This window comes from Pagrus pagrus (assembly GCF_965226575.1).
Source record: "Pagrus pagrus genome assembly, chromosome: 7".
NCBI classification, from domain to species: Eukaryota; Metazoa; Chordata; class Actinopteri; order Spariformes; family Sparidae; genus Pagrus; species Pagrus pagrus.
In genome coordinates, this window is record NC_140191.1 from 5914441 (window position 1) to 5937843 (window position 23403).

The 23403-nt window shown below is 40.5% G+C and overlaps 1 protein-coding gene across 15 annotated transcripts in view; it reads left to right on the top strand.

Annotated features, from left to right (window-relative positions):
* Positions 1–23403, top strand: part of syngap1b (synaptic Ras GTPase activating protein 1b) — a 160410-nt gene that overhangs the window by 51738 nt on the left and 85269 nt on the right. For all 15 annotated transcript variants that reach the window (XM_084358329.1, XM_084358339.1, XM_084358343.1 and 12 more), the window contains exon 3: positions 7517–7622. In XM_084358329.1, the coding sequence (XP_084214455.1) occupies positions 7517–7622 (106 nt within the window). The remainder of the gene's footprint in view (positions 1–7516; positions 7623–23403) is intronic.

Sequence of the window (23403 nt, forward strand, 5' to 3'; positions counted from 1 at the left end):
TATTAAAGGTCCCGTATGAAGGATTTAGTGGCATCTAGTGGTGACGTTGCAGATTGCAACCAACAAAACACCCCTTGCCTCACCCTCTTCTATGGTGGCTACCAAAAAACTGCAGATGAAAGGCCCTCTCTAGAGCCAGTGCTTGGTTTATCCGCTCTCAGCTCCTGTAGAAACATGGCGGTCTAATATGGCGGACTCCGTGGAAGAGGACCCGCTACCCCTGTAGATCTAAGAGGCTCATTCTAACGTAACGAAAACAAATTAATTCTTAATGTCAGGTGAGAATAGTCCATACGACCAATAGATCCCTCTGCTACACACTGCACCTTTATTGTTAACCGATTATTATTACTATATCGACCTGAATTCGGACAATTCTGACACAGTGATTTAAAGCAGCAGTGCCACCCTCAGGCACAACATATACTCAAATCTAAAGACCGGATTGCCACAGAATTTGCTGATTAGATGAGTGCTTTTACAGGCAGCCATTTTGATTCTAATGACCCGATAGCCTTCTCCCCCAGCACCACTCACAGGATGAACTTTACCTTGTCAGCCCCACTATGGGACAGGCCACTATGGGACAGGCTGCAGCAGACACATTTTCCAACTTTTCAAAAACAGATAATCCAACAAATTCACGTGCTTGACGCAGGAAATGGCCAGCTGTTTTGAGGTGGGAAAGCAGGAATTAAATATGTCTCTCACGCTCTCTATTTTCTCTTTTCAAACAACTACTTCCAACACTTTCACCAAGTACAAACGAGTGACACACCATGGATGTCTTTGAGCAGATGCTGTGTCTTTATCCGAATTGCACTGAACCGACCTTTTCTATTAAGAAAGGCTTTTTGAAACCCTCACCTTAAGAACAGCGAGTGTGCGCTTCGTTCTTTCTGGTGAGAGCTAATGGACATTTCGGCTTCTAGGTGGCACCATACCAGGCCTTTCAACAGTAGTTTATTTTAGTACTGCTATATTGTGCTCTAAATTAAATTATTTTTTCAGATTTGTGTGCGAGGTGTAAGTGCACCATCTGAAGTGGTAAAAAGTCAGTGTGCTAGCCTAATGCTGCCTCTCGATGGATGCTGAGTGCCGGCCTGCCAGCTCGCCGTGCCCACTCATGGCAACCTCGGAGCTGGTGTTATGTCACGTCTCCAGCTGCAGACCCCACAACATCTGACCAATCAAATCCTGCCACACGCAGAGTAAAAATAGCCTCCAGGTGTTTCCCCCCCCCCGATGGAAGCAGAAGTGGGATGCTTATTGGTTAGCTTGATGTGTCAGGCTGGGATACAGGAAAAAAAAGGTATTCTGGGTCTTTTCCATGAGTCAAGTTGTCAGTGATGAATTGCACTGGGCAGGGCAGCAGTAGGGGGGAGAGCGAGTGGGCTTGTTCTTCTTCAAGTAGATGTGATTAAGGAAAATTACCATATTTAGCTCCTTGTAATTGGATAGTGTTGACATCTAGATGGCTTGTCAAGAATTTGACTTTTAAGACTCATGGGTTTAGGATGATTTCAGCTATTTATGTACAGCACATGTTATGAAATACACGTTTGGGGTTTTTTTTGAAGAGAAAGAGTTGATCCGTATGGAAAAGACAGAAACCTGTGCCTGTATTTTGCAACCTTCTCACAACTCGTACTGTAGATAAAAGTAAACGGAGCCCATTTGTCTCCACTGGATTCCATGGCAACAGCTGAAAATCTGGACAGAGAGAAGCATCACTTTAACCCTGCTGAAAATCACTACTATTCCTTCAATAACCGAGAAACCATTCAGTGAGATTACCTGCGGTCTGAGTTTGCTACTCCTCCACACTCGCTCCCCATTCCTTCTTCATGGCGCTGGCACAGTGCTCAGTCAGGCATTATGAAACCACTTTGCTTATTACTGTATATTTAGAAACACTATAAAGCAACATGGTCACAGTAAAGTTACATTATGCAACCGGGGCTTTATTTGCGTTCCTGATCAATGAAGTGCCGGTTGAATGTGAGGTTAATTCAGGTTTACTGTTACTCGTTGGCACTAAAGCATATTCAATTAGTCGAACAGAGTGCTCGGCCACTCCGCGCTGCTGTTTCCTACATTAATCTGGCAGAGAGAATTAAAAGAGGGTTAGAGAAAAGCTGTGCGCACTGACAAGACTTGGATTTAAATTGAAGCAGGATGCACTAAGAAGTCTTGAATTTAGATTGAAGCTAGCTGTCTTTTGAGTTTCTTCTTTTTTTATGGTCTAATAATGTCACACTGGTATGAGTCATATTCTTAAATACTGTGAGACCACATAAAATTGCTATACAGTTAATACCACGGTAGATATCACTTTCATATCTCTGGGTGTATTCAGACACTCTGAGCAATGCTCCAGACCAATAATTTTGACTTTTGGATGACAGAATTAATTTTGCATGCAGCCATTAGCAAGCACAGGCACACAGTTACTCAATATATTATACAGACAACGTTCAATATCCCAGTGTAAAGGGTACTTTATCAAAGCCAAGTTTATTTGTAGAGCGTTATCGCATACAGAAGCAGAGTTCTTTACAGATGAAACAATATATAGAACGATATATGGAATATAGAGCAGTGTAAGAGATATAACACACTTAAAGAGTAGCTCTGACATTTTTACACATTAAAGTGTGTTTACTGAGTACCACTGCACGTTAAAAATGAGTATAAAAGCCTTTTGTGGCTCCAGAGGATGCTGCATGTAATCTGATAGTTCGCCTCTGGTGTCAATAAGTGGCTAAGTTGCATTGTGGGTAATGTAGGCATCAGTTTCTGGAAAGGATGAAATATTAAAAAGTGGGTATCTGTTTTTTTCTGTGTTGATTTTGATCATTTGTTTTTAGGGTTAGGGTTAGCACTGCTATAGGAGTGCAATGCAGTAGTTCTAATTAAAATGTAGGGGTAGACCTTTGTTATATATACTTTTTGCCAACAATATTTTTGCCCAGAGAAATCCATAATTTACTCAAAGTAATGGTGTGTTTCATTTGCTCTCTATAACTTACGGGGTAAAGTCGAGAGGAGAGGAGAGAAGGTTGCAAATGTGAAAACATAACGTGAATAAAACTTGAAAACATGACCTCCCCTGTGCACATTTCTGCCTGTGTCACGTCAGATGGATTTTCATCAGCACTGGCGGTTGTTTAATAATGAAAACAACAACTCCCATTATCCCATGCTACTTACATCTTGCAGAAAATTAATCAGTCGAGCTTGTAATGCAAACAAGACAAACAGGATAACAGCATAACAATACAAATATAAAAATGACTTCTGCAGATACTCCGATCCATCATGTCCCACAGCACAGTGTTGACATATTGCAGTACCATCTTGGATGCAATATTTTGTACGTGCTGTGATTTTTATTTTGAAGTTTTGATCACTCATTGTGCCTTCAAAGTTGAAATATGTACAGTAGCTTGACTGCCCTCTGCAGCAGTCAGAGGCAACTGATGGTAAAGACATTGTCACAGCATGCTCTGCCAGCTGGTCTACATTAACCATGATATATTAATGCTATGCCAACGTTAATATATTATGTATTCTATCATGAACTAAGATATGGGCTCAGTGGAGTTCTGACCTGTCTGTGGCACCAGATGAAAAGTGAGAGGACCGGCAAAGTCATTTAGTTTCTTCCTCTTGATACAATGAACGTGCGAAGCTAAATGTTACGGCAATCCATCCCAGTATGGAGATATCATCCATGATCAAAGTAGAGGACCAACAGATGCAGTGACAGACAAGTAAAAACCTTGATAAATGGTAAAAACTCTTATTGTGTAATCGCCCCAACAAATAGGAAACTGTAAATTAACATACACGTTCTGTGCATTCCCACACTGGACTCATAAAGTATGGATGCTGCTTAATGTATTTTTCATCAAGGAGGTTGTGCTGTAATTTCATCACAACAAGCAATATGCTCCAACAAAGCACTGCATTACAATGTAGTTTGGTGCACTTTGGTTGCACAAGCAGCAAAGTGGAGAGTAATCATGTCGGCACTTGATTTATGACGCTTGTCCCCGATTAAGTTGGATATAGAGACTCGTATAAACACGATCCCGACGCTGTGATGTGAAGCATCTTCTGCTCGGCTGCTCTAACTAGATTATCGCAGTAGAGGTGTGCAGTTATGTGTGTTTATGTGTGTGTGTGTGTGTGTGTGTATGTGTGTTCATGTGTCTGACGAGATACGACTCCGGCGTGGCAGTGGAGAATATTGGTAGCTTGAAGTGGAGCAGTGTCTGCATTAAATTTTGATGTGCCCTCGCTTTGATGGACACACATCTGCACATACAAGACAGTCGTGCGATGTGGGCAACACCCACCCACGCCAACACACACACACACACACACACACACAAACACACGCACGCACACCCCCGCTCTGTCATTTTTTCATCTTAACAGAGCTCCTTTAGAGTGAGTGGCACTCGGCTGTCTTGTGGGACATATGGCTCAGTGTGACCTGCCGGTGTCCTTCACTGTCGTTGGCTTCGCCCCAAAGCCCCCCAGGCTGCACTATCCTGCACTGCTCTGCAGTTAGTCCCACCTTCTGACACTGGCTTTCTGTGTTCACACCAGCTCTTTTATGTCCCGATGTTGCATTTCTGTTTGACGCTAGTCTCAATAGGACACACTAAAAAAAGCACAGCAGTCTTGTGGCAGAGCACAGAAAAGGCTGCGGTCTTTTCTACAGACTGCTTGACTTGTCAGTAAGGGTACATGGAGGACAGTGGCTGCAGTTAACGTTCAAAGGACTTTACTGAAGGTATATACATGTTTGAAACGATCTCTTTAAAGCCATTTTGTTTGTTTAAGCTTCAATTATGGATTTTTTTGGCCACTTGGGTGCAGAAGAACACCACAACAAGCTGACATATCCACTGCATCTACACTCAGTGGTCATTTTCATTAGGTACACCTGTAAAATCTCATGCAATCCAACACACAGCTCAGCCATAAATTCTACCTTTCCAAAGATAATAATGAGTTTTGAATAGCACAGTAAGAGAGAGATTTATTAAATTATATATGTATTATTGCAGTTAGAGGGTGTTCGACTGGACTTCATTATATTGAGGGGAATTTCTAATGGTTCGGCTACCCTATCTACACACATGACAGTGAAGTATATTAAGCACATATTTCAATATTCTGCAGTCCAGTACAGCTCCACCATCAACTATGACCCCAGTAACGCATATATGTGTAGCTAAATTAACACCTTTCTGAAAGCTTTAATAAAAAAGTGGCCGTTAAAGGCTTTGGAAAGGCAGAATGTATGGCACAGCTGTTCTAGATTATGAGACATTATTCAGGCCAAGGACCCCTTAGCTGATAGAGAGACAGAGCAGAGATCCTCTACTACATGGATTGTAAAACTTCTGTTGGATATTAAACTGTCTACATTATAAGAACAGGTGCTGCACAGTGATTTAGCGTACGGTTAGCTTAGTTTGCTGACTTGAGTGCAATGGGAGTCAAGGGCAGGACAGTCTGTGCTAATAATAATGTTGGATTTATATTAATCTGTATTTTTAGGCAAAATATTCAAAAATATTATCAATATCTTGGAGGCCCCCCCTGCAGTAACTCTGAGGACCCCCTTTACACCAAATTGGCTATTTACACATCAAGCAGACATGGAGCAACATTTACATGGATTTTAAGTCCACCTGACAGGTCCAAAATTAACTCTCCTTTCAGCTCTGCCTTGTCTCCACCAACTCCTGAGAAAAATATTTGCATTTTAAAATCACTGGGTAGGTTACTGAGGGTTCATCTGGGATTTTTTTTTGGCTAAAAACAGCTGCTTGCTGCAGCAGAGAAATGAGGTTCAGCGTAAGTTCAATCGGGGAGACTATCTTAACGTTCATTCATTCACAACTCTCTCTTTCTTACTCTTTCCCCACTTCTTAATCAGCTGGCTATGGCCGTTTACTGCTTCAGCTAAACCAACAGGATTTTGCCACGATTATCTGAACCAATCATGTCGTTGCCGTCACACTTTAAAATCTGTTCTCCTCGTTGCTGTTGTTTCAGTGCAACCCTCCTCAGCCCCATTCACCTCCAGTTCATTATATCCAGTGCCCATGTTGCGGCCGTTTCCTATACTAGTCGTACTACTACACTACTGTAATAGATGTCATCTGATGTGCACATTGCAATAAATATGTATTCATTCAGAGGGACGTCTCTGAAAATGGGTTGAAAAAAGCTAAATTTGCTAGCCATAAATCCAAGTTTTATAGCTAACTGTTAAAGCTAAGTAAAAATTCAAAATTTCAGCTTCCATGTAATTTGTTTGTGGTTTCTTTGCTCCTCTGTGGCAGTAAACTGAATATCTCTAGGTTGTGGACAAAACAGATCATTTGAGGGAGTCATCTCGGACTTTGAGGAACACTGATCGACATTTTTCACCATATTCTGACATTTTATCGCCCAAACAACTCATCAAATTAATTAATTGTTAGTCGTTATTTGATCCACCCAGCTAAAACTATTGCAATCTCATACAGCAGCCCAGCTTTCACCTACCACTGCAGCACAGTGTGTTACTTTGAAAGAAAACTCATCATGAACTTCTGCAGTGACTTTTTATTTCTGTGTGCATTTCTTGGTGTTCTGGGGCTCAGTGCCAACAAACTACTAGCTTCGGTGTTCAGTCAAGATTTATAGGTCTGTACTTTACAGTATTCGCTGTATTTTCTGAGTGTAACTGTGATGTTTCAAACGGACCAGTGCCTCTGATTAGTGTGGCACATTCTCCCATTTATTTTCCCTCAAGTCTTACTTTTATGAATTCAGGGACTGTGGGGCCAACTGTGCCGGAGCTGTGAAATGTGGTTTATTTTTTCTATATACATTTTTTCCCCCTTTTTCCTTTTTGTTTTCAGTTTTCAGTTATACAATGAACTGCTGTGAAGGATGGTATCTTAGAAGTTTTTGAATTCTTGCCTTGTCTTTTATCTGCCTTTCTTGCTATCAGTTTTGTTGAATGATGTGTTAAGACTTTAAAGAGTATGATGTAACTGGTAGCCTGCGGGCTGCATATGACCTCATATTAACCTCAAATATATCTTCTTGGATGAATTAAATGGGCTCGGTTGTTGTTTGCTGTTGCTTTAATTAGAGGTTTATCAGTTCATTCATGATTTTGGGAACCTTACTGGCACCTATTAAACATTGTTTGTTTGTTTGTTATCAGCCATTTTAATCATTTCAATCTCAAAAAACAAGTAAGATGAACTGACTAAAGATAAATTTAGCTGCAGCTTTTTTCTACAACTATTAGTCTAACAGTGCTGCGGTTATTTATAAAGCAATGTGAACACAGCGGTTCTTTAAATGCATCGAAGACAAGGACAAAGAGTGCGTAGTTGCACTTGTGTGTTCATATTCTGGACTTAACGTCCGGGAGTGTGTGTTTGCGTACTAACCTTGTGCTCCCTCTCTCTCTCTCTCTGTCTCTGTGCAGGTACACCCTTTGCTGATGCGCGAGAGGCGCTCAGAGTCTCACAGGAACAAGCTGCTGCGGAGGACAGTCAGCGTTCCTGTTGAGGGACGGCACCATCCCGAGATGGGTGAGCAGACAAACCTTAAAGCAGCTTTAATTTCTAAAATATTCTAACCAAGATCCAACCAAGAGTTATTTTACATTTTCACCTTTTATAAGTGAAATCAAATGTTATCAAATTCAATCAAACACCCTCCTGAGCTATTTTTGGATGCTATCCGTGATGCGTCTCAACTTTATTCAACTCCTCTCCCTTCCTGTCCATTTTGATTTTCTAAAACATTATCACCTGTGTTGCTTCAGGTTAGCGTGCTTACAATAATAGGGTAGTTGCATAGCAACAAAGTGATGTAAAGCTCTTTGCATCCTTTGAGCCATTACTCTCTCTCTGTTACTGGCAACGCTCACAGCAGCACTCTGCATCTGAGTGGAGATAAAAGCATCCCATCTGATCAGAGCTTGAGGCAGCTGTTTTCTCTCTAGCTTTTTGCCGTGCTATTCTTTCTGTCAGGAAAGGTGATTTATCATTTATCTAGCTTTGAAATGAAATTCCTTTAATGATACCTTGATAATTATATGCATATCTCTCAGTCTCTCTGTCTCCTTATTTTTTTCCTCAAGTTTTATTTTTGCAGTCGTCTTCTTTATTTATGCTTTAAAAACTTTTCTTACTCTGCATTTTCTTCCCCCTCTCTGCTTTTATTTTGCTGTACTGCCCTCGCAAACTCCCCCTGGATACTGTGAAACTGACCCGCTGATAGCTAGCCTCTGTTTGTTTTGCCTGACTCAGTCTCTCCGGGCCCTCTACAAATGTCCCGCTCAGTTTCTCCCTCTTCCTTCACCCTCCACCTCTCCGCCTCACTCCGCTATTTTAAGGGCCTCCCTTGCGACGTCCTCCGTCTATGACTCTGCCTTTGCTGCCACCTCAACAGTTGTGCTGATTCATCTGTATAAATATTTTCCCTCCGTTTTCACGAGTGGCTCTCTGACCTCGAAGCAGTCAAGAACTGACACATCAGTTGACACGGTCCCGCCTTGTTTTGACATATGCTGACACAGCAATGCTAGGTCCCATTGCCCATGTGTAAGCGTACTGTAAACACATTCCCATATGTTTTGTACTCTACGCTCCAGGCCATAATGCACTGACACCATTACGGACCATCTGTGGTGACTACGCCCCAAAGAGCCAAAAGAGATTAATGGGCCCCGGGCTATTAGTAATTATCAGATCAACAAAAAAGCAAATGGAGGTTGTCACACGGCCACAGTGAGAGATGAAGTCTACAGGGAGCAACACGACCTATTTAATAAAACCCCTGACTTACACACTGAACTGATAAAGGTTCAGTGGCGATATTAATTTGGTGTGAATACGTGGGAACCAAAATTGTTTAATGAGTCACTCTATGGAAATATGTGATATCATCTCTTCATTGTACAATATTGGAATGGAGCAAATTTGGACTTCTGTAGCACATTCACGGTATAGTGTGATTGAAGGTACCAGAGCACCCAACAGATCACACTGTGGTTGTACTGGGCAATTTCTCATTTTAAATATACGTATCTGTTCTAGTCCGGGTGACCCTGGAAAAAAAACATACTTTCTCAGTGAGAAGAACAGTAGGGTGTCACCTCTGCAGCAGTATGATTACTTCAAATAAGTGTGTGATCTTGTACAAAGCGGTATTGTTATAGTTGTATATAGTGTAATTACGGCTGGGTATCAGAATTCAATACTTTTATGGCACCGACAAATTACCTCGATGCTATTTAGTATCGAGAAATGTCTTAGAATAGCTAAGAGTTCATCTCATCAGCGTCAGTGAGCCAATGAGCATTGAGGATGTTTGTTGTGGCAAGATCTAATAGTACCGGTGATTGGCTTTCTCGAGGCATGCAGGAAAAACACTGTTTTGTTCAAAACACAAACTATTGTTCAGGAATCGGTATCGATGTCAAGATATCAGTATCGGTACTGGTATCAACAGTTTAGTTTCAGTGGATTTGCTTGTTTCAGATGAGTTCTTCTTATTCAAAAATGTTTAGTTTCAGTTGAGTTTTTATTAGTTTCAGCATTAGATTTAAGTGTTTTTATTATTATATGTGGGGGTCTTGGAGGAAAGATTTAAGAAGTTCAGAATAGGTATTACAATACTAACACAACATTTTGTGAAGGCAGGTGGCTCGGTCATGTAGACATCTCAGTCCCAGTAAACATGTGCACTGATGCATCCTCATGCTTGTTGAAAACATTTACCAAATTGACAAAAATTAAAACTCAAGACATGTCCTGTATATTTTTATTTAATTTTAGGTACTTTATTAATACAGTTACACAACATTTAGTTCGTTTTAATTTTTTTCTGTTCACTAAAAGGTTTTTTCACACCTAGTTTCAGTTATTAGTTTAGATTTATTTGACGATAATAACCTTACACATCTCCATCATGGGTGGCCTTGTACTGAAATAAACCCTTGGTTGGCAAGTGTGAGAGCCATGATGGTATATGAGGTTAAGTCTCATTTATCTGTCTCTTTATCTGTCTGTCTTTATTTGGGTAATTTGAGCAGCATGCATTTATGGTGTTTATATTCCTCCACACTTGGCTAACATTGAGCACATTTTCTAAACACTTGGGACCATTCTTTCCTTTCCAAAATGACGAATGAATTGCATCTTTCATAAAATTGAAAGACATGACCTCGCTATCCTTAATAGATTCAAACTGTTATTGTTAACAATATTTCCATGTGCCGAGAGGAGATTGAACTGCAGACGCTTGCAGCTGCCGCTAGCTGCCAAACACCCGTCCAACACTAATACGTCAATCTTGATTCATTATTCATCAGTGGGGTAAAAGCCTACATTTTTCACCAGATATTGATGAATGGAGACATTTGACAACAATCCCAGCTGGATGCCTGCTGTAGTGACAGACTGAGATGGAAGATATTGGGCTCTACAGTCGTTCTGCGATTAGTCTAACACATAAAGCTTCAGTAGGTTTTATTTCAATCCTCTGTCGCTGACACATCAAGCCACGCGTATCACTTTGCTTTGTCATCCACTTGTGTGTACCTTTAATGTTCCAGAAAACATTTAAAGTTTAGGAGGTAATTAACGTATAATGAAGACATTAATTTTTGCCGGATAATTACAGTGCAGCATAAGCATTTTATGCAAAAATGAGGCTTAATTAACAATTCATGATAGTGACAGGGGAAAATGACTTTCCCTTCACTACGCAAGAAAAAAAAAAATCATTCTTTCCCTTGAGTTTGCTTTATGTTTGGTTGTACACTTGAAACAGTTAATTCTGATACGAAAGGACTAAATTAATAGTTGTATAGGATTATTGCACTTATGACTCATCAAAATTAGGTGTTACATAACATTTTTGACAGTGCTTCTGCTGAAATATGCAAATAATTTAATTGCATGGAGAGTACAGCCTAAACAATACTGTATTTTTGAGACTGATACCAAATTTGATATTATTCTCATAATGATTAATTGGCTGAAATGTACTTTTTTTTTTTAGCATAAACAGATAACATACACAAGGCTTCTGGCAGGAAATGGCAGATATTATACTATTGCGATGTAAGGATCAGGACTGCCATATGTGGGCTGAGGCAGCCCCGTCTCCAAGAAACTACATTTATATCAAACCTATTTACAACAGCAAATACAAACTGAGGAACACGTCATGTTTCCATTAGCATAAAGAGAAAGTGCTCTTAAAAATATCCACTTGGCAAGTCGCAAAAATGTTGATACTAAATGTAAACGTAGTCAGAATAGGCTATGTTGTAATTTTTGTGGACTGCTGTTTCGAAGCCTCGAGTTTGGCGTCACGACCGTCGTCATCTTGGTGTTTTGGAGCTAAAATTGACCTTACTTGGACGAGAGAGTGGAGCCGGTGTGGATATCCTGATTGGATCTGACTCTGAAACCCGAGGACACGCTGTGGAAGCATCTTGTCAATGTAGCCACGCATTTAAGCAGACCCTGCTCAAAAGCCTTATTTACAAAGTGGACATCATGCTGTATTGAAGAAGACTTTAGCAGTGATTAAACTCATCAGGTTACTGTTAATTGAGGTAATAAATCAAGCGAGAAGAAGGGTCATTTTCTCATAAGCTTACATACAATCAGACTTTGAGTCACCCCCTGCTGGCCGTTAGAAAAGAATGATCTTGATCATGATCTTTCTCTAACTTTTACCAAAGTGCTTTTGTTGCCTAAATATAACCACAAACGGGAGTCTGGTCATGAATCCTGGATTCTGCTGTTGCAGTCCTGCACTTTGTTCTTTAAATGTAGTGTTTAATTCCCTCAAAGAAACATTGTCTTTGAACATAATCCAGGCAGCGATTATGTTTGTCATCCCAATGTAATTATGAAAACACTTTGGTAATTTGCAAATTCCTAGGAAACAGGGTTGATTGAGGACATTTGTTCAGCTAATTTCCATAACATTTAAAGATGAACTGTCCTCCCATACTTTTAATATATGTTGTTGTGGGCGAACAGAAACGAAAAACATTCACATTCTCCCTCTCTCTCCCTCATTAACCTCTCCAGAACGCGACGTGATAATCCCCATTAATGAATTTGGCCTTTAATGTTTTGTGTTCAAATTGTAAATTGACTTCATCCAAGTCTGCTCTTGTTATTGAGAGAAACCTTATTATCTGAATGACTTAGCCGCGGGGGGAGAAAAAAAAATCGTAGCACTCCAAAGCTGATTGGTTGTTAACTTCGGCTGAATAGTTTTTCAGCAACAGCAGTTTAAACATACGGTGACTTCTCCCCCCAGTTTGTCCTTGTAGATCTCACTTATTCCTTTAGCTATCTCGGCTAAGCAGACAATTGTGATAAAGCGAGCTCAGCTGAGCAATTCTTCCAGAGCCCTTTATAATGTGTGACCTTCATACAATGTTTTTACAGTGTGTTTCAGCTTGGATGCTGCATTGTTGGCATACTGCACCTTTTTTCTCTGTGTCTGCTCATATATTATTTTTCACTATATAGATATAAATAATAAATCATATTAGATTTTCAACCTACTTCTAACCCTCTGCTGTCATACTCCCCAATCCCGCACTTTCTGTTCTGCCTCACCACACGGCCTTTACCCTCTTCCCTCTCTGACACCATCCCACTCCACTCACCCACTCAACCCACAGGCTACATGTTCCCTCCTAAAAAGAGGAGGATAAAACACACTGACACAATGAATTAAAGACAGAGGAGACAAATCACATAAGAAACAGAGGTGTTGGACGTAGACTGTTGTTAGTGCTGAGACAAACATAATGAGTCATTCCGGTCTCATCTCGGCAAGACCCAAACAAAAAGATAAAGAAGATTTCATCCGCAATGTCTGTGTTTAAAGGCAAACTTTTCTCTTTATTTTTAAAGCAAACATAAGATCTGCACTTCAAACACTGACAAAGTTCACAAGTAAAACCTGCCACATTCTCGGTTTCTACAGTCTGAATTTGCTCATTCCCTGAATAGATGTAGACATGGATCGAGGCGATATATCAACTTAGATAAAGATGTAATATGTTAGTATTCTGCATTAAAATATCTAAAAACAACTAGACCTTGGTTATGTATTTTGTTGAGCATGTACTGACATTATCCCAAATGTTTTCAGCGACGTTTAAACACAGAGAAGTTTACTCAAGGTAGCGTTGCGTTGCATATGGTCGCTAAAACTTGCGGTATAAAGTCAAAGAGTAAGGATTGTTTAATAGTGTGTTTACCACCAGCAAAGCAAGTTTGACCGCAGTATTATTTGTGTCTATTTGTGTTACTGTAAGCTAGGGAATAAATGGCCATCCCTGAACATCTCTTATTTTTCCCCTCTCCTCTCTGTAATGTCACATGCATGAAGCAAAGTAAACTTTCCCTCCAGGTCCAGTCGGCAGTCAGCATTACAGAAAATTAACACCCCACAATGGAGGTCACCTCCTTGCATCGCTGCTGCAGTCAGGTTCGATTAACGTTAGCGAGGATAAATTAACTTTTGAATCCCAAATGTTTAAAAGTAATCTCTGAGCTCTCCTCCCATCAGTCAGTGGCTCTGAATCGTCCGATATGTCCATGGTGAATATGTCCACTATAGTAAGTACGCCCCCTGCAGTCTACGGGACAGTTTTAACTACTAAATCTATCCCTTCTGCGGGAGGGAAAGAAGGATGAAAGACTGTACACACTGATTCAAGCTCTTGGTTTTAACTTATTGACGAGGTATCATCTCTGCTAACAAGAAGTTCTGCCTTGTTCGGTGTTGCTGGGTAGCTAATGTCATCCATCTATAGATATCACGCTGATGTCGAGAAGCACAAACGCCAGGAGCATATGAACTAGTTTGCATGCTTGTCTGCTCTATCTGCCCTGAAAGTGATTATGAAACTGGATGCCTGTGCCTCTATGTAGTTGAAGTATACTGACAGTCTATGGTTGTATGGGTTGAGCAGTATTTTGTGAATTTATATACCAATGACAGCCTCGCAAGTCTTCTTCTGTTCTTGCTTAAATGTTTTAGACAAAAACTGTATATTTTAATGATGCTGCATTCTCTATTCAAAAACCCTTGAAGGAAAAGTCAAGATTTTTATGTTTTCTGCTCAAGTCTGACCACAGAATGTGAACACACTGACTGTATTATTAATTTTGTTAAGATATTGCATCCAGTGCTTGACTTTCATCCCACATCTGGTCACTGTTTTGCAAAAAAATAGACTTAAAAATACACAAATAACACACCACAAAAGTAGTAGTGTTATTTTGCTGTATTTTTCAGAGTGGAATGGATGGATCGCCAGCAGCTAAATGGATTTCGCTGGTTTAAGAATTTGTTACAGCTGGATCTGTGGATGTTCTGATCTCTGTGAACTTGGGTTTCCAGACTCTATTGGAAAAGGAAACAGCAAACTTTACAAACTTGCAGCCTACAAATGGTAAATATTTGATACCTTTGAGTATTGGTGGAATATCACTTTAAAGAGATGTGTTTATCTTCATACAAGCTCCTCTTTTGGTATTACTTAACGGAAAAAATAGCCTGAAGCCTGGCTACCTACAGAATTAAACCAATGAAATATGAAATCATGCGTGAAATTCGAAAAATGCCACTGATCCTGCATCCCATCTGTCAGCGCAGTGCTAACCTGACAGAAGTCATATTTCTGTGTTATGAATTCACTTGCGTAATAATTTCTGTTTCTACATGTGGACTCAACTTTGATTTTGAGTGCTTTTTCTGCAGTTGACCTTTAAATCTGTGACCTTAATGTGCAGTGAAATTACCCAACCAGTGACCTGCAAAATTCTTGTTCCATCAGTACTAGAAAGACCCGCCAACCTGAACCAAACGCTGTGGATTTTAAGGGCATCGGCGAGGGCTGGCGGGCTGTCAAGGCTTAAGTGTAGTTATTCTTTGATTTTGATCTAAAAAAAACTGATTTATTGATTAAATGGGTCTAGAAAAACTCAAAAAGGGACATTTTGAAAGCGTAAGAGTGCCTTCCACACGTTAAACTGCTATCGTAAAGAAAAGCTGGATTCAAAAATGAATTTCGTGTCTATGGCAGTGTGATATACAGCAGCATAATTAGCCGCTTCAGTGTTTCGAGCCCAGTGATAACAGTTCATTTAGAGTCTTGTGACAATAGGAGCGTTTTGCGTCAGTGTGAGCTGGAGTAGCAGTGCTGCTGTGCAGGGTGACAGTTTATAAACCTTGTGAGTCAGTCTCTGGGAAAAGGGGGAAAATCCACCCCCTCAAAAGTCAGGGCTTGTGTTTAGAGAGATTTGCTGAATCATCTGGCTGTCCTGCCTTTGGAACAGCGAATGAATACAAATGGTTTGCTACAGTGTTGTGTTCGGCGTTTGATGGACACGGACACAGAGGCCCCCTGAAAATGAGTGCAGCACTTTATGAAGCTGCATGTCCACCGGGTTGGATCAATAGACGGTCTGTCAGAGTAGTTCTCTCTTTGCCAAACTGCTTTATATGTATTGAATATTTCACTGAGTTGCATATTTCAGCTTATGCAAACAATGAGTCATTATCATACTGGAAAGCGTAGAGAGTTTGTTCTTGGGAGATGTTGGAATTTACCCCCAAATCGGAAGCATTTAACCAGGGTAAGTGAAAAATGAGTCATCAGATAGTAGTTTGAAAAAATGACATTTGAATATCTTTGTGTTGCACAGGGACTGCGAAAAGATTTAAAAACTGCCCAAGGGTTTTATTTTGATGGCCAAATATAAAACGATCAGATGCATACTACAACAAACATCCCTTCCCTGAAATTACACCAGAAACGTGGTGTGTAAATTCTCCACCACCACCATGAGGTTAACATTTGTGGTTTTGAGTGTTCATCCAGGTGTGTTCAACCTCAGGATGAACTGTAATATCTTGTCTTTTCATCAAACATCATCAAGTCAAAACTTCAATTTGTCCAAAACTTTGATTTATGACCAAATACCTGCCAAATGAATGACATTTCCATCAGCCTCAGATGTACTTGCTATACAACTAATTAGCACTAACTAGCACATTTTAGCTTGCTTACACATCAAACTAAGATGGTGAACATGGAAAATATTAGATCTATATTATGATTATTATGTTAGCTCTCTTCCGTCTCTCCTTCTCGACTCCTCCCCTCCAACAGCACGTGTCTGGCATTGGCTGTAGCTCGTTAAGCTCACCGACTCGTCACCTGCACAACCAGATATTTAGCCTTAACCGTTCACACATAGCGATCTGCCATGTAAACAAACATGCACACAGGTTTCGCCTCTGATCTGGGGGCTTTTGTTGACGGTCTCTAAAACAGCGAGTGGATAACCAGGGCTACAAGCCTGTAGTATGAACACAGCATTAGTCTTTTTTTCCCTCACTGTATCCACAGTCGTAAATAAGACCTGAGCTGACACTCAAGTCAGCTGCTGCTAACTAAACACATTTTTTGGAGTAACTACATAACTAAATGGAAACAGGAGTGGGAGTCTATTCAGGTGGAAATAAAGCCACGGGTAACCTTTTCCCCCATCAAGGCTTCACTGGACATGTATTTATTTTTTGTTGTTGTGAAAAATGTTACAAAACAACTTTATTCACCGGAGCATCACAGCCCAAAACTCAGAATTGAAAGCAGTTACAACAAGATTGCGAGGGCAGAGCTTTACATTCCAGCATTCAAGGTCTTTCTGAGTTGAGACGGGAGAATCGGGCGAACCGAGATAACAGGCCTCCTCCGGTGTTTGGGTGGGTGGTTACAGTCAGTCTGATGGAGCGATATCAAGTTTGTTAGAAAACAGCTAAAAAAGAAGACTGACATTTCAGAGTGAACCCTCTCACCACCTGGCTGACAATCAGATCTCCTTCACTTCTTTTCCTGAACGTGTTTGCTCACAGCTGGCATTTTGAGATAATACGGCAGGGCAGTCTTAACAACACCATGCATTAAGACTTTTATGCAAAGTGATATGTAAATGGGATGATTATATAACATGAAATGTCTCTCTGAGTGATATACCCCGTGGGCTGGTGTGATATAACGGACAGCTATATTATCATACCTTAACAACATGCACAAAGTGAAAAATAGCAAGAGAAAGCGAGCGAAGCCCGGCCTCGGTTTGAGTGACGGCTGGCCACCAGCTCAGCGCACACGAGGGTCTTCGGCTCTCCAGCGCCACAGCTCTTAGTCAGCTTCAGGTGTGGTAGTCAGCTTACACACACACACACACACACACACACACACACACACACAGCTCTCTAGTCCATGGGGACTGCTTCTACCTGCCATGTAACGATGAGAGGATTTAAAACCTCTGTGAAAGGTTCACTCACCAAACGCTGCTTCTCTGCAAGGTGTTTGAAACAGATGATTTCAGACCAGTCGACCTGTCTTCTCTAAGTGTTTGATATGTCTAGGCTGCATACAACATTACTGTAAAGTATCCATATATCTATATAGTATCCTCTATAGTAGGGCTACCTATATCTATCATTAGGTTTCCATAGATGTTCCAGAGTGTGTCTTAATTGCTTTAGCGCTGAGAGATGGTGACAGTTTTATCGCAAGACTCATTGATCCTCATGATATATCACTGATCTCAAAGCTCAACAATCAGCGGAATAATGATGAGCTACATCAGTGATACTCCACCAGGGGTACGTGCAATGTAGGGGCTACATTTGCAGTTGCCAGGAAGTATGAAAGATTGTAAAAAAAAAACAAGAAAAAAGATGATGATGAGGTTTAAAAAAACTATATAGAAGTATATTTCTTGTCCCACTACACTACCAGCTATGATTGGCTGACTGCACAGGAACGACCTGAGTCAGTCGTAACTCCTTCACACCACCTGCTGTGATTGACTCGTTAAAAAGCGAGTAGAAAGTGATAAATAAAAGTAATGGATAAAAGGAAAATAACATCCAATTCATGCCAAACCCCAGATCCTGCAATACTGCTGTTTTGTCAGCTCTTTTACTTCCTCCACTGCAGCAAAACAACAATGCCTCCCAGTTCTGTGTTAGTGTATTTTGCACAAAACAGCGAGGAGGAATTATAATAATGGTAATAATAAACTGACGACCCTCCCGCTAGCGTCAGGCTAGTTTGCCAAACGATACACGCATAACAACACAGCTAAACAAATAGGCTAACTCTTGGGGGGTATAATCATGCCATACATCGCTAGAAAGCTTAGATTCTCGTGATTCTATTCATGCAAACCATTTCAGGATAAAACTGCATCAGTGAGGTACAATCAACAAAACACACAAACAAACAAGCTAACAAAGTAGCATGTACAAACCAACAAAGTGTCTGGATGTTTCAGTAGAGCATTAAAATCCAACAAAAAACATCTTTTCTTCTTCCCAAACGTCCACTAGATCCATTTCAGTAAAATATTTGGCACAGAACAAGGTGTTTCATTATTAAATGGTGTCGAAAGGGCAAAAAAACTGCGATTGCAAATGCCTTTTCATGGTTTGTCTTTTAAAATACTCCTCATTTCACAGCAGACACCATTATGCCTCTGCACAGGAGATCCTGAGATGGCATCGGTTTGATTGACAGCTCATTTGAGCAGACAAGAGCTCCTATGTCCGCCCTAGAGCCTACAACAGCCAACGAATGATCATGTAGTCAATTGACCAACTCCCTCTTCTTTCTCCTCTCTCCTGAGCCAATAATATGCCAGCCTCCAGATTATTGATGCATCACAGCCAATGAGATTTCAAATCCAGCAATATATAGTTTATACTTGGAAATTATCCAAGTTTATGTTGTTTTATGCATTTTGCTCGTTGTATCCGCTGTTGCTCTACCTTAGCACTTGTTTTTGACTATTTTGTATGCATGAAGTTAGTGTAAATAAGCAATAAAACACAGATATTAAGATATTAACAAGATTAGAAAAATAAGAATAACAATAGATAGCATCAATTGAGAAAAAAACATGCAATAAAAGTGAGTCTTCAGAAGAGATTACAAGGAAGACTGCCTAAGATCCTCAGGCAGGGAGCTCCACAGCTGGAGAGACAGGTCACCTTCGGTCACAAATCCAGATTTTGGAGCCATAAGAGCGATCAGGCTCATAAGGAGTTAGCAAATCGCAGATATAGGCATGAGCCAGACACTTCAAGGCTTTAAAAACAAGCAGTAAAATCTTAAAATCAATTGTAAAACTCTGCAGGTAACAAGTGAAGGACAACAAGGATTGATGTAGAGTGGTTGCTACGTGTTTAAAGCCTGGCAGCAGCATTTTGTATCAGCTGTAGTCGAAGGGTGTTACGCCTGCTAATCCCAGGATAAACTGCATTGCAGTGGGAATAAAGACGCAACATTCCCGTCTGGAACCTGTGGGAAAAGGGGCTTCAGTGATAGCAAAATGGATGATAACTTGAGCAAAGATCCCTGTATCTTTCATGAAAGAAAGTTTTTGCAACAGTATCCACGTTCGTATCATGAGTCGTGTTGATTAACACTCTCAGGGTGTCGGAGAGCTTCAGACAAAGAGGTGCTGAATGACAGATCTTGATTGCGGTGTACTAATATGTATCTGAAAATGACCCTCCTCCAAGCTCAGCAACCCACAGCTCGGCTCTTCGGAAAATGCCAACAAAAATATTTACTGCAGCCCCGCGTTGTCTCACTCAGTAATGCAGCCGTCACTTATAGATTTGTAGCTGTGTTTCTTTCCCCTCTCTGCTGTTATGTTTCCCTACAGTGCACCGGCACTCCTACCATTTTCCCATATTTTCTGGCAGCAACTGTCTATGCAATAGATTTAAAGCACACACAAATACATCAGCAGGATCTCAGCCATAGAAGAAAGAAGATGTGGTGATAAATATGAATTCAGCAGTGAGGCAAGCGTCTTTAGCGTATTGTGTGCAGGCCTTTTGAAAATCTCAATAGCTTCAATGACAAGTCCTCCAAAGGAGCTCTTGCTCAAGGATGAGGTCATAATGCCACCGTTAATGGACAGCAGAGCTTGAGTTTCTATGAACAGACACATTTCACTGTCTTACAGGTACATTTAATACGTCTTAACGGTCCTGAAAAGCAATTTTCTCACTCAGCTTTCTTATTATCATCTCTCTGCCAGACTTGGAGCAATTTTGGTTATTTTACATGAGAGATTTTCTGTATTTTTTGTTTTATCTGCACTCTTCTTGCTGGGTTGCAGTGGACAGGGCTCATTTGGGGAAAAGGTGAAATCGCAGTATTTGAATATTGTATAAGTAGCAATATTTGGATAAAAAATCTGCTGACAGATGCTGTGGGACTGATTGATTACAGTACGTTGCCAGCATCATTGATTAAATCTGATCAAGCCAAGCAGTCCTGATAAAGCAGATTAGCCAAGCTATTAATTGTTGAACAGTTAATAAATAATATCTGTGTTTTTTTCCCTCCAAAATTTAACTTTGCTTGATTAATTGTTGCTTATTTAGTTTAGTTATTTAGTTGTGAATATTTAATGTTATTGAGAAATACTTAAGATTTGAAACCAAGGTTTCTTTACAGAGATATTTAACACCAGGTTAAAAGAGCACTTTTATTGCTCTTTCCAATAACTATACCCAACAGTGATGACACAGTGTACCAACAGAACAGTACACTTAAACATTGCTGCAGCAAACCACTGGAGGTCACAAAAAAATCCTACATTGATCTTATTTAAAGCTTGCAGGTTCATTTATTTGTCATTCTCCAACACAGGGTCATACAGTGAAATTCAAGTTGAACTGTAGTCCCTTCATGCTTCAAGAAAAACTATTTTTTATGGATGAGGCGAGGAGTCTCACAACCTGAGGAAAGAAGCTGCTCTGTAGTCCGGCGATACGGTAGAAGATACTTCTGTATCGCTTGAACAGACTTTGGTTGGAGTCAATGTTGTCTTTTAGTATCTGTTGGGCTCTGTGCAGACACCTCACCTCACCGATGTCACTGATGGAGACAAACCACTTAAAGCATTTCGAATGGAAAAGTCTGTAACGCGGTTGTATGGCACATATCCTGCCCTCCCCCCCCCCAAAAAGCCAATCATCTGCTTTATGACAACTGTAAAGTGATGTCAGCACTGACGTGAGCACACAGTTGTTTCCCGACAGTTTCAACCAATCTGGTGCTGCTGAAGACGGACCTCTAATAAGCATGGAGAAGAAGGATATCATGTTAATACGCAGAATTACCAAGTGAGGTTTGATTATCCAAACATCAGAAAATTAACATTATACATGCGGTTTCTATGTCCCATAAAGTTATGGCTCTCTTCCCACTGATCACGATAGGGGCCTGGTCTTGTTTGCCCTGAAATTACTGCTGGGGGGTGTTGCCAGGATGGCTGCCTTGTGGAAAGACTTGCCTATAAGGATTTTAATCACCTGTTGCAGAACCCTCCTGTCCTGAGCCTGAACAAGGCATGCCAATTAGTAAGGATGCTTTCTATTGCTCCTCCATAAAAGTTGGCGATATTAACCATTCCCCTTGGTTCATTTCTGTTGATATTAATAACATCATACTAAACTGGCAAAACTGCTAAATCACAACTTGTCTGATCGGCCTGACAGCTCATGTTTCTTGCCATGTGGCACTTCGTCTTAGAGATGTTCTCAGCAGTTACTTTGGTGAGTACAGTTTTATCATAACTGATAAGAGTCGGTGGCCAAAACTACTAAAATAAAATCCAGGTTGTGATAAACTAGAAATAGCCTTGAAATGTATGTGACATTGTAGACAGACCAAACACTGTATTCTTCCAATTCCTGTTTTTATTTTCACTTTCTGGTCTGCTGACACTTTCTATTTGACGTAAAAAATAAAATGTCTTAATGTCTTCATGACTCTTGAAGTCACGTCGTTGATGTAGACATTCATCAAATCAGACACGGATAGACATACGATCATGCCTGCACATATGCCACATCAAACCACATCAAGTCATCTGACAAGTTCCCTCGAGGTGGTATTATGTAGATGTGGTACATCGGCACATATTCCTTTGGGAAATAAACCGCTTCACACAGCTGTTTATTACGTTTAAACTCCCCCGGGACTTACACTAGTTAGCATCAAACACTCACCAGTATCACCTCTAGACAAGATGGCAGTCATTTTCTCACTGCGGTTTCCTTCCTTTTTTCAGTTTTAGCTGAGTGCATGTGCTCAGTCACACCCCGCCTCACACTGAGCTGCACACATTCACACCTGGCAGATGCCCAGAACAACCAGTCCTTTACTATTGGGCACTTCACAGCTCTTCAGGCAGAGTTTTGGGGTGAAGTGTTATGTTCAGGCTCATCTCAACAGTAGCTGCAGGTGGGAGTGCGTCTCATTCACTATTCCCGTAATTTACCCAAGTTTTCACAGCTACCGAGTGAGTGCTAGGTTATTACAGGTGAGAGATCTAAGTGCAATGCATAACAAGTGTGTGAATAGGTCTCAAATGGGCACATGTTATATTGTAGAGCCTTTCAACTTATGCTGGATGTCACTCCAGTTTGCATATTCACATTTCTGTTGCACATTAACATTTTGCATGATATCTATTGTCATTCATATTCAGGATATCTCTCTCTTTTAAAATATTAGCCCAATTACTACGTCTACTGCACCTAATTAACAAACAATATCTTATGTTGCACATTTTCGCAACATTAGGTAAAGGTGTTAACTGGTTTGCGCCCCCAAATTATAAAATGAGAGCACCTAATGATAATAAGAGCTTAAATTAGTGCTCTAACATCAATTAGCAGGACAAATATTTACTACATTTGCTGCAAATTATGTTAAGGGATGCAAAATGTTGTGTCATTACAATTTATTCACCAGGACTATAGCTGTAAATTAACGGTAGCTTCTTTTGATCAAGTGCTGCTAAACAAGATGTGATGCTGGGCTGTTTTGATGCGTCGTGCATGTCTGGATAGCAATGGGGTGCAACAGAAAGTGTTTTCTGTTTTCTGATGGACCTTCAATATTGATTGAGGAGAAAAGACAGTGAGAGAACTGCAAGCATGTTTTGATAACACAGGAGAAGTGCTATATACTGGTCAAATACAGTTATCAGCTCGGCTCAACAAAAAGATCAGTGATTGAATGAGCTGTGAGAATCAACTCCGCTGATAGACAGGCAAGAAAAAACAACTGTAATACTGGAGTGGCATACCTCCACCAAGGCCCAACAGTCCCCTTTAATTAAAACAAGCTACATCCAATATCGAATTCAATAGCCCTGTATCAGTCTAGATTTTAAATCAACCATAACTGCTTCACCAACCACAACT